Source organism: Phyllobates terribilis, unplaced genomic scaffold, assembly GCF_046119375.1.
Source record: "Phyllobates terribilis strain yellow unplaced genomic scaffold, ASM4611937v1 Scaffold_4__5_contigs__length_816908805, whole genome shotgun sequence".
Classification (NCBI taxonomy): domain Eukaryota; kingdom Metazoa; phylum Chordata; class Amphibia; order Anura; family Dendrobatidae; genus Phyllobates; species Phyllobates terribilis.
Genome location: NW_027362764.1, coordinates 223,156,064 through 223,168,037, shown reverse-complemented (window position 1 = coordinate 223,168,037; position 11,974 = coordinate 223,156,064). Strand labels below are relative to the sequence as shown.

Sequence of the window (11,974 nt, the reverse complement as noted above, 5' to 3'; positions counted from 1 at the left end):
TTTGGTCACTCTGTCATCTGTAATATCAGTGATTTTCAAATATGAAAAAAATCTAAAATAAATTGAAAGGCTTCTCCTATCCATTATAGTGTTACTGACGGATGCACGCAGACTGCTGCCATCTCTGTGTGGTCCTTTTTTTTTTACTGAATCATAAACCTGTATGCATAACTTTGATCTGTGACTTAAAATCGATCAAAAATGGACGTCACCAAGATTTTTTTGTGGTCACATGGTGCGCATAAAAACATGTGAACAGTTCCACAGACTTTAATGGGTACTTATTCTCATTCTATGAATGAGGACTAATATATATGCTGCAGCCACAATCATACTTGTCATTTGGCAGTTAAACTGCAAAAAAAAAAAATGCTGACTGTTTATTTCAATAGCAAAGCCAACTTTCAGATGTGACTGAGAAGGGGGCTGGCTAAGCTATTACTATTATCCGGTCTGGCCAGTCTTCGTCACACATTGACAAGGAAACACATGGTCTTCCACAATATGGGAAAAATAAATATCACATTTCATAGAGACTTTGTGACCATTTATACAATAAATACGGGAGTGTACAGATAATTAGGACAATGGTTATTAGCTTCCATTTTGTAAATTACAGCATTAGTCTTTATGTGTGTTCTGCTTCAAGTTGTCCTGAGCAAACCAGACGTTCCAGGACTTCCCATGGGATGAATCGGTAGCCATTTGAGGTTTCTGGCAATTCCCAGCATTGGACCAAGAACCAATATGTAGATTTCTTTTTAGGTCAAGTCCGCATACAAATATTTTATTCTTTTGGCTTCTTGATCATGAAAGGTTTCATTTGGAAACTAAATACTGTCTGTGTGATTTGGGAAATTTGGAAAGAATGATGGAAGACCATGGTGGGCTCATAATCCACGGCTGACACTTGTAGTACCAGTGATAAGAGGTCAGGCTCGTTTTTCAGATCTTCCAGCTCTCTAGACCACAGTACGTTTCTGTGACTATATTCATTGTTCAGTGAATGCATTTACTGGTAAAGTGTTCCTGAGACTGGACGTGTCTCCTCCGCTAGATGAATGTCCGGAAGGGGCCTTACCCCCTAATACAGAGGTGTCAGCTTCTCGGATTTCCATTGCTCTTTTATAAAGTTCTGCTGCTTTTTCAAAGTCTCCTTCTTCATACCTGTTAAAAATATATAATAAATTGGGTACAGTGGTTCAATGCAGTTTATGGAGAATATTTGTTTCATAAGAATTTGGGAAAGTTATGAAATGTCCTATAAATGTCTGTCCTATTCCTGATCTAAGGGTCTAGACTTTTAGCTGAGATGAATCTGCTACAGAAAATTTATCACTTAAACATGAGCCATGTATGAGGGAGTCTGAGTCGGTAAGCCAAACCTCCGACTCCTCAATTTCCATGACACCGACTCCACAGCCCTGTGAAAAACTGCCAAAAGTTGCAATTTTTTTTACGCAGCTTCTCATTGCGCAAAAAAATGTTGACTTTTTAAAGCTTTTACGCCAGTTTCCTGGCATAAAAGCCTTGATAAATCGGCTCCACAGTAAACACAAAAACCTCTGCATTAATATCTATCATCAAACTTCACACATTCAAGCCAAAAAGTTTGCATGTAAAAGATGCTCTTTATTTTTGACTTTTGTAAAGCAATGGTCTCACAAAAGAAAAGCCGTTCATAAACAGAAGCCAGTTACTGCCCATAGACGCAGCTTCTCTAACCCATGGGGTTCAACTGTTATCACTGGAAGGAAGCTGGATCTGGCTTTATATGTGTACCAAAATGTAGCATCTAAGTCATGTAATGCGGGGACAGTCCAGATTCACGAGAGGGGTAGCCATTCTTAAAGGAGTAACCCGACTTTGCTCATCTCCATATGGGCAGGTGTGTGCAGCTCGACACTTCTAGAGATATCTGCTATCTCACGCACCTGTTCTAGTTGTTAAACTAGAATGATATGCGATATCTGCAGCTCACTTATACATATTAACAATACCTCAATAAAGCAAGATTTTTCAGGGTTTCTCCAACCCTGGGGTGCATACGACCAAGACTATCTTCATAAATCTTCATGGCACGTTCATATAGAGGTAAAGCTTCCACTTGCTTTTTCTGAAAGGATAAAATCAGGTAATATAATAAAAACTATAAAGATTGTGCTAGAGAGTATGCAATATAAGACAAAAGCAAGACCAAGCAGTCCCAGAGACGTATGTGTTTGAAAGCATATATTTATTGCATTTATATAAATTCTAAATACGTTGAAATACCTCGCATTACTGATCTTGAACTCCTCTGGCTTTTACAAGCTGTAACTTAGGATCAGTACAAATGACTGAAAGGGGTTGTCCGGTTTGAAGCCACAATTCTGCAGTCACGCTATGTGATGAGATATTGCATACACCCGGCCACATTCTGACTAGACGGACACAGTCTCGCTCAATGCAAGCATATTGAGAGAGGCTGGAAACAGTCAAGTTGGAATGTGGCTTAGAGTATGCATATTTCATACTTGCAGTCACATAACCGCCATTCTTGGAGCCGCAGAATCCTTACAGTGCACACGATGCAAGGATTCACAAGTCTGCAGTCACATAGAGTGACTGCAGACTTGTAGCTTTAGACCAGACAAACCCTGTAATGTAATCAGTTCTAGAGATTTCTTTAAAGAGGCGTAGTCCTGACATGTCTGTTCTTTTAATTAGTGAATTCCCCATAAAATAACAAATCTAAGCAACTTGTCTTAATACTCTTTTCTCAGGTGCTACTAGTTGGTGGTGTGTTCCTTTTAGTGCTTCCCTTACACATCAGACTGTACAGAGGAATACCCTAAAAGAAGAGAAATGATAACACATGACAGATAATACCTTTCCTCTTTTGGACCATGTTTTATCAGGAGAGATAACAGGTGCTCTCCTTTAAGTAGTGTCCCAGGAAACTACACAGCGCTTACCATTTGACAGTACAATACAGCAAGGTTCACCAAGGCAGTAGCAACACTGGGGTGCTTGGTGCCAAATGACTTCTGACGGATTTCCACAGCCAGTTCATAAAGAGGTGCCGCTTTATCAAGCTTCCCCTGGGGAAAATAAGAAAAAAGAAATGTTTAAAACTGATACAGAATAAAATTGAAAAACAACGTCCAGTTTATTTATACCCTTCTTATCCATGTATAACGAGTTTCATCAACAGCCTCAAATATGAATCATATGAGACAGGATTTCAATAATGTGTAAGTATGGAGTACCTCCTTCACTTAGCTGGCTATCCTGCTGCTCCTGACACAGATCATACAGCACAGATCCACTTTTTCAGTGTAAGAGGAAGTATTAGAGAGGGGGAGGGTAGATCACACAAACTATATGAAATTCAAGCATAGAAAAGATAACATACAAAGTCTGTAGAGGGAGGGTGGAAAGCACTTTGAGGTTTGGAACAGATGACAGATCCACAAGCAAAGTTAGTATCAGTGTACACTACCATTCAAAAGTTTGGGGTCATTCAAAAATAATGAAATTTCTAAAAGAAAAGCACATTTTTTTCAATGAAGCTAACATTAAATGAATCAGAAATACACTCCATACATTGTTAATGTGGTAAATGACTATTCTAGCTGCAAACATCTTGTTTTTATTGCAATATCTACATAGGTGTATAGAGGCCCATTTCAAACAACCACCACTTCAGTGTTTTAATGGTACATTGTGTTTGCTAACTGTGTAAGAAGGCTAATGGATGTTTAGAAAACCCTTGCACAAGCATGTTAGCCCAGCTGAAACAGTTTGGCTGATTTGAGAAGCTATAAAATTGACCTTCCTTTGAGCTAGTTGAGAATCTGGAGCATTACATTTGTTTGTTCTATGAAACTCTCAAAATGGCCAGAAAAAGAGAACTTTCATGTGAAACTCGACAGTCTAGTCTTGTTCTTAGAAATGAAGGCTATTCCATGCAAGAAATTGCCAAGAAACTGAAGATTTCTTACAACAGTGTGTACTACTCCCTTCATAGGAGAGCACAAACTGGCTCTAACCAGAGTAGAAAGAGAAGTGGGAGGCCCCGCTGCACAGCTGAGCAACAAGACAAGTACATTAGAGTCTCTAGTTTGAGAAATCGACACCTCACAGCTCCTCAACTGGCAGCTTCATTAAATAGTACACGCAAAACGCCAGTGTCAACGTCTAGAGGCGACTCCGGGATGCTGGCCTTCAGGGCAAAGTGGCAAAGAAAAAGCCATATCTGAGACTGGCTAATAAAAGGAAAAGATTAATATGGGCAAAAGAACACAGACATTGGACAGAAGAAGATTGGAAAAAAGTTTTATGGACAGAAGAATCAAAGTTTGAGGTGTATGGATCACACAGAAGAACATTTGTGAGACGCAGAACAACTGAAAAGATGCTGGAAGAGTGCCTGACGCCATCTGTCAAGCATGGTGGAGGTAATGTGATGGTCTTGGGTTGTTTGGTGCTGGTAAAGTGGGAGATTTGTACAAGGTTAATGGGATTTTGAATAAGGAAGGCTATCACTCCATTTTGCAACACCATGCCATACCCTGTGGACAGCGCTTGATTGGAGCCAATTTCATCCTACAACAGGACAATGACTCAAAGCACACCTCCAAATTATACAAGAACTATTTAGGAAAGAAGCAGGCTGCTGGTATTCTGTCTATAATGGAGTGGCCAGCGCAGTCACCAGATCTCAACCCCATTGAGCTGTTGTGGGAGCAGCTTGACCGTATGGTACGCAAAAAGTGCCCATCAAGCCAATCCAACTTGTGGGAGAGGCTTCAGGAAGCATGAGGGGAAATGTCTCAAGATTACCTCAGAAAATGAACAGCTAGAATGCCAAAGGTCTGCAATGCTGGAATTGCTGCAAAGGGAGTATTCTTTGACGAAAGCAAAGTTTGAAGGAGAAAATTATTCTTTTTAATAAAAATCATTATTTCTAACCTTGTCAATGTCTGGACTATATTTTCTATTCATTTTGCAACTCATTTGATAAATAAAAGTATGAGTTTTCATGGAAAACACAAAACTGTCTCCGTGACCCCAAACTTTTGAACGGTAGTGTATTTCAGCATGAGGAAGAAGAGATGCCTTATGGGCAGTAAAAGAACAGGGATGAAGCTGTGCTAATCCAAAGATACTTGGGAATGTCTGAAACTAGGAGCAGGTTCCAAAGTTTTTATCAGTGGTTGTGAAAATGAATGAAGGAATGAAGATACAGACTCCATGCATATATACTCTAGGAGAGTTTTTGACATAAGCTAAAAATGTAACACAAGTCATACTTTTCTTTTGTAGAGCACGGCAAGATGCTTCACAGTATATGCGAGTGATGGGTGGTCTGGGGAGAGCGCCCTCCTCCTGATGTCTAATGCTCGTTCGTATAGTTCCTCAGCTTTGTCATATTGCTTTCTCTCATTATATAGAGCAGCTAAATTGTTTAAAGACTGGGCACAGTCAGGATGTTCTGCACCAAGCACACGTTCCCGCATTTCCAATGATCGCCTAAGAAACATTTCCGCTGTTCTACAAAGATAAAAAATACAAACAAGAGAGAGATATCAATCCCTGGAATTAATACAGGTGACTTACCTTTGGATTGTGGGTACAAGAAGTAACTATGTGGGGAACTGCAATATATATGTGAATCCCTAATATACCCTCCTCAATGTTGAAATTGCAACACCAAGAAGGAAAAGTCGTGGAATTATGGAGATCAGAGGATGGAAAGACATGTTAATGATATGCAAATGATGAAAAATAGAAACAAAATTGTCAAGACATCTTTGATCAGTATTGAATATTAGCACTATGTACAGGAATACACGCACTTACATATATTGACAAGAGATCAATGAGGTTAAGCGTTTGAGGAATGTTCTACACTTGGGAACGAAAATCATCAAGATCTGCTGCTGGCAGCTCCCTTTGTAATCGCCAAACAATGACATGCCAGAAGTGTTTGATGGATACACCGCATGCCATTGTAGCATTTTCAGGGCACGCAGGCTGCTCACAGTAGCACTAACAACATGCGGCCTGGCATCATGTTGAAAAACGGCTCCTGTGAAACTTTGCATAAATGGCCCGTGGTTTCACAACTAAATCAATGTAGCACTGAGCAGTTACCAACATTATGACTTTCCACTACATAATCCCAGAAGTAGGACCGGTGTGACAATTACTTTTCATGATGTTGCCCACGTGGTCTGCAGAACAATCTCCATCTATTATCGAATATAAGACAAAAGTGAGACTCATCGCTGAAGAGGATAGACCGCCTTCAACCTCCATTGCTACCTTGCACTGCACCATGATGGCCTGAGAATGGCGGAGTGAGGTCAGTGGACACCTGGAGCTGAACGTCTGGCTCGTAGTCCTACGTCATGCGAATGTCTTCTGATGGTTTGTGTAGAGACTGATGCCTTAGGCTTGGTATGTGACGTGTAATTTCACTTGCAGCACAGAATGGATCAATTATGGAAGCAGTGGTACGGTCATTTCTGAAGAGTGTCTCAAGAACCGTTTTTCAACACGACAATGCCAGGCCGCATGTTTCTTATGCTACTGTGAGGAGTCTGTCACCGAAATGGTCATTTTCAGCAATTGAAAAGGGAGCTGCCAGCAGTGGATCTTGATGATTTGCGTGCACAAGTACATTGAGCAGAAATTTCCTCAGACAACCATTAACTTCATTCAATGCAGAGGTGCTCATACACTATACTGAATAAATCAAGACATGTTTTCATCATTTGCATATCATTATCACATCTATTGATGCTGTGATTTACATAATTCCATAACTTTTCCTTATATGTGTTGCAATTTCAATGTTGAGAAATGTATATGCGATGAAGCAGGTTAGCGCCAGGAAAACCATATTAAATGGAATGTGTCGTCAGAAAAAGAGGATTTTTGGTACTCACCGTAAAATCCTTTTCTCGGAGCCTTCATTGGGGGACACAGGAAACCATGGTGTATGCTGCTGTCACTAGGCAGAAAAAAAGGGCTAATTCCTCCCCAGCAGGCTACACCCACACTGGGAGTGAACTAACCAGTTTGTGAGAAAGCAGTAGGAAAGGAGGTATAAAAGATTACCCTAAAATGGCACAAATAAGGGTGGGTGCTGTGTCCCCCAATGAAGGCTCCGAGAAAAGGATTTTACGGCGAGTACAAAAAATCCTCTTTTCTCTATCGCTTCATTGGGGGACACAGGAAACCATGGGACGTCCTAAAGCAGTCCCTAGGGCGGGAAGAGACAAGTACTCAAAAGCTAAGGTCGGTCCACTACTGCATGAGGGACCTTCCAATACAGATTGGCGTTGCTGAGGCCAAGTGGAGATACCGTGTAGTACAAGGAGAAAGTGTGGACCGAAGACCAGGAAGGACGAACAGTCCATGGAGCGATAGGAAGATTCTGGATAATCTGGAAGTGTCCCCCGTTCGGGGGAGAAACTGTGGAGGAAAAAACAGAACAATGAGTTCAGACCGAAGCACCAGACTGTCTAATTTAGCGCTCCACCCTGTATGTAAGTCACGGCTAGAACAGATAAGACGGGCTCTAAACCTAAGCGAGTCGGAAAAAGGAAAAGGTCCTGGACTTCCTGCGACCTTGAAATGGGGGGGGGGAACTAGAAGGCAGCTCCCAGGCCAGGGAACAAGTGTCCCAGAACACTTCCCACTTCCAACAGGCGCAGGGCTCAGGCTAGAAGGGAGGATAGCCCCTTCCATACAGGGAAAACTTCGCTCAGGGGGGAAGAATTAAGGACCGATTTGGGGATGGGCCCTCCTGTTCCATGTGTTACACTGTCCCCCAAATTTACTCAACATGCTTATGTGGAGATGAGAGAAGAAGGTGAAAAAAAGAGGACAGGAAGATTGTCACCAAAGAGTCCAACCCTCCAAGGGAAGGATCGAGAACGCTTACCGTGAGAGTAAAGACTATGGCGCCAACGGAGGGAGGATTCCAACCACAGTAGGATCAATCATGATGACACATGTCACGTGAGTAACGACCACCCATCTGAAGGGAATGCTCTGAGGAGAACCTTACCTGTCTCTGGAAACGACCCACTGGTTCATGTTACACTGGACAGGACCAGCTTGAATAAGGGCCATCATATCCTGATAGGCGGAAGTTCTCTTCGTCGAAACAGAAGGTATGGTAAGAGACATGGCATTAATGAGGTGCTAGTCAGGTAGACGGCAGACTGGTTCAGGTTGTGGAATCAGGTGTTTCATCATAAGGCGCCTGGAGACCGATAGTCCATCTTGATTCTAGACAAGTGGCAATCCTGAAAGGAAGGAAGAAAAGAAGAGTACCTGCATGCGGAATCCTGAATCCAAAGAGGAGTCTTCCGAGATGAGCTCCGTTACCAACCGTTCATCCTGCAAATGTTGGGGACTGCCAACAACTGTCCCTGGAAGTGGAAACTTCTGACTGAACACATGTTAAGCCGGATAGTGCCGGCTTGAGGAAAGGCTTCCATGTCCTGAAAGTCGGAAGTTCTCTTGTCGAAAGAGAAAATTAGGCAAGAGACACAACATTACTGAAGTACCTGACCGGTAGGAGGTAATCAGGTGCTTCATCTCAAGGCGTCTAGAGACCATAGGTCTGTTTCGGTCCTTGACATGTGATCGAAGAAAAGGAAGAATAGTCTCCCTAGAGGAGCGCCACAACCAATTATCCAACTGATGAAAGGCGTAGACGACAACTGTAGGGAAAAAGAAAACAGGAACAACAACTCGTGTATAAGCATCAGACCGGTAGGTCCCACGGAGCCTGGGCGAATCGGGGCGGTCAGGATCAGCAGGACGAGAAGAATCTGTTTTCGTGACCAACTAAGACCTGCTCCTTGGTATGAACAGAGCCTGTAACAGCATCTGGTCTGTAATACCATGTCTGTAATTTGTTGAAGACTTGAAGAGGTCTGCTTCTGAGGAAACAAAAAGGTGAGTGTCGACAAACTGACATGCTGTGGATAGTGGATCGAATACTACAGGGTTAGCAGCAAACGGATAAAAACACTGTAGCTGCTAATAAGGGGGGGTAGTAGGTCTGAACCGCTAGGGATAATGGACAAAGAGCCCAGATATAGATAAGATAAGTGCCTGGAGCACTACATGGATTTATGCTGTTGAAAAGAGACAGCTGTATAGCTGTGGCCATAGATGTTAGTGGGTCTGACCAACTGCAGAGAGAACCCGACAGTTGATGCATAAGAAACCTCTGAAACGAAGATAATGGAGGTTGTTGCATGTATGTTCTTAAATAGCAGTGGCAAGGTAATACTCTGTTACTGACCCGCCTTAGTCCGAAAGGACTGTTGGCGGGATAGGCAACCACATAGATCTGATGCCATTAGGAAGTGGGCAGGAGTTGGCAGTGGTTTGCCTGGGTAGTCGTGCCATAGGTATGGTCGTGGAGCTGATGGAACACCAGGTATGTTCCATAAAGGAAGCTCTACAGCTGTGGATGTGGAGGATGGAGTGTTCTGACGCACTGCAAGAGTGGCAAAGTTTCGAACAGTCAAGGTATGGGCAGCTACTCCGTTATAAAAATAATAACTCTGGAGACACCTCGGTTCTGACTTACTATCGCTAGTAGTAACAGTGTGAGGGCACAACCTTGGTGAATTGTGGACCTGTCCGTAGGGAGAGGCATAAAACAACTCCTGTGTGTATCATAAACAAGGTAATCTGCTATAGGCAAGGCACCCTGTAGGTACCAGAATGTTAATTGACCAGAAACCGTAGGTTGCAGAAGAATTCTAGAACGATAACTGCTCTGAACACCATTTCCTGAGTATACCTCATTCGCAGGGGCACTCAATCAGATCTCTTCGTGATTGGAGGTGAGAGACACTCTCGAGAAGAGATTGGTCTTTGTGGAAAAGGTTCGTCGTCCTTGACTCAGGCCTGCATGACAGCTGATACCGGGCTGTTCATCATGTCTTGTGACCTGGAGGGGCCGGTTGGAGTCTAGATCGGAATCTGACTCGGGTAGCAGGGTGGAGAGGTGCTACTCTAAAACTATCTCTGGGAAAGAGAAGTGAGACATGGGAGTAGTCCTAGATTATGTAGGAACAATGGGAGTCTAGACGTAAAGCTGGAGGGCACCCGCTCCCTGGAACTCTGCGCGATCTGCTGTAAAAGCATGCATCTGATACATCTTGGGAAATAATCAGAGCAGCTGAGGCAGATGGCTTGTTAGGCAGTCGCAAAGGGACCTCTACCAAAGGTTGGTGAGGTCGGTTACCGGATGCAATAAGGCAGCAACCATTGGAATACTGCTTTCGATCCTGGTGGCGGGGAGCTCCGGATAGAACTGTGTGCTTGGGGTTGTTGCGGTCGATGCATGGAGATTCCTGCTGACCTATGGATATTGGTACCCTCATACCATAAGTCTTAGCATGGTCTGACCCACAATCTGTATAGTTTTGGGATGTTCCATGAAATGTCCCACAAATGCTATGGTTTTGGAATGAAATGTCCCACAAACGCTATGGTTTTGGAATGAAGTGCCCAACAAACTATGGTTGTGGAATGAAATGTCCCACAAACTATTTGGACAGTTTAGAAAAAAAAAGGGGGGACTGGGCCCGAGGGGCCGGGACAGTGCCTACCTTATCCTATGTGGGGGACCCCGGTGTTGATTGCCATGGGCTAACGGTTGAAGCAGTGCCAGGAGCCGAGGCTGAAGAGGGCCAGGAGCCGTTGTGACAGAGGCTGCGGCTGGGTGACTGAGGGAGTGGCTGTAGCTGTGCCAGAGCCCGCGGCTGGCGCTGCGACGGAGGCCGCTGAGACGGAGGCTGCGGTAGTCATTGAAAGGGATGCGGCTAGCGCCATGATGTAGGCCGCAGCTAGCATTGGAGCGGAGGCCGCAGCTGGCGAGGAGACGGGGCAGGGCTAGACCTGTGACAGGGGCCGCAGTTGGCGCGGGCAGCGTCTGTAGCTGTGACTCTGGCTTCGGCAGGCGCCAAGAAGAAGACCGCAGGCCGCGCGAGTAATGGTGCCGGCGGGAGAAGGAGGGGGCGGGGGCCGAAAAAGGGAGCACAGAGAGCCCGTGCTGAGGAAAAGAAAAAACAGCAGGGATTGGATAGAAAAAAAGGGGGTTAGAAAGAGTCCGTGGCTCTGAGGGGCTAATGGTGCGGTGGGGGGGCATGTGGAATGGAACTAGGCCGAAGCCACGGCCTAAATTTTGAATGAGGGCTGGAAATGAGGGAGAACGACGGGGAACAGTAACCAGCTGGCTGTCCTGTGGAGCTCCCGCCACCTGAAGAAAGGACTGTAGAAAGGAGGGTACCTGTCTCTGGAGAGGCCCCGACTCCTTCTTCACAGTCCTGAAGACGGCATCAGCAGCCCCCGGTTGAGGGGGCGGGGGGGGGGGGGTCGCTGGAATAGGAACGTCTTCCTTCCCGCACCGTCGCAGTCCCCAGCGGTGCAAAAGACGGTGTCGACCCTGGGTGAGGGGAGGATTACTGAGTAGTGATCACAGTCTTCCTCCCGGCCCGCTCCGAGGAGGCAGCTGGGGGGGGGGGCAGGACCATCTGCCACGAGTCACCCCAAGACGCTTCGGAAGAGTTAGGGGGAAAAAAGGGTCCTGCCTGTTAGACAAGAGAGTGGACGATGTGGGCGACACCACATTGTTCTCTCTGTCCCAAAAGGTGGGAAATCAGGGTGAGCTGTTACACCTTGTTGCCCGAAGTCACAAGCTGTATCTGAAAAAGAAAGGAAAAACATTAATAAAACACAACAAGATGGTAGAGACGGGTCTGAACGCAGACCCATGTCTTGCCTCCTTGGACACTAAGCAAAAACTGGTTAGTTCACTCCCAGTGTGGGTGTAGCCTGCTGGGTAGGAGTTAGCCTTTTTTTCTGCCTAGTGTCTGCAGCATACACCATGGCTTCCTGTGTCCCCAATGAAGCAATAGAGAAATTACCTACTGCCCAAGTAAAGTTT

The 11,974-nt window shown here is 44.7% G+C and overlaps 1 protein-coding gene across 2 annotated transcripts in view; it reads right to left on the bottom strand.

Moving 5' to 3' along the window:
* Nucleotides 1–783: 783 nt before the first annotated feature.
* NPHP3 (nephrocystin 3) overlaps nucleotides 784–11,974 on the bottom strand; it is a 64,191-nt gene continuing 53,000 nt past the window's right edge. For both annotated transcript variants that reach the window (XM_073678103.1, XM_073678102.1), the window contains exons 25-28: nucleotides 5,298–5,538; nucleotides 2,958–3,083; nucleotides 2,001–2,116; nucleotides 784–1,167 (exon numbers count right to left, since the gene is read on the bottom strand). In XM_073678103.1, the coding sequence (XP_073534204.1) occupies nucleotides 993–1,167; nucleotides 2,001–2,116; nucleotides 2,958–3,083; nucleotides 5,298–5,538 (658 nt within the window). In that variant the 3' untranslated portion in view covers nucleotides 784–992. The remainder of the gene's footprint in view (nucleotides 1,168–2,000; nucleotides 2,117–2,957; nucleotides 3,084–5,297; nucleotides 5,539–11,974) is intronic.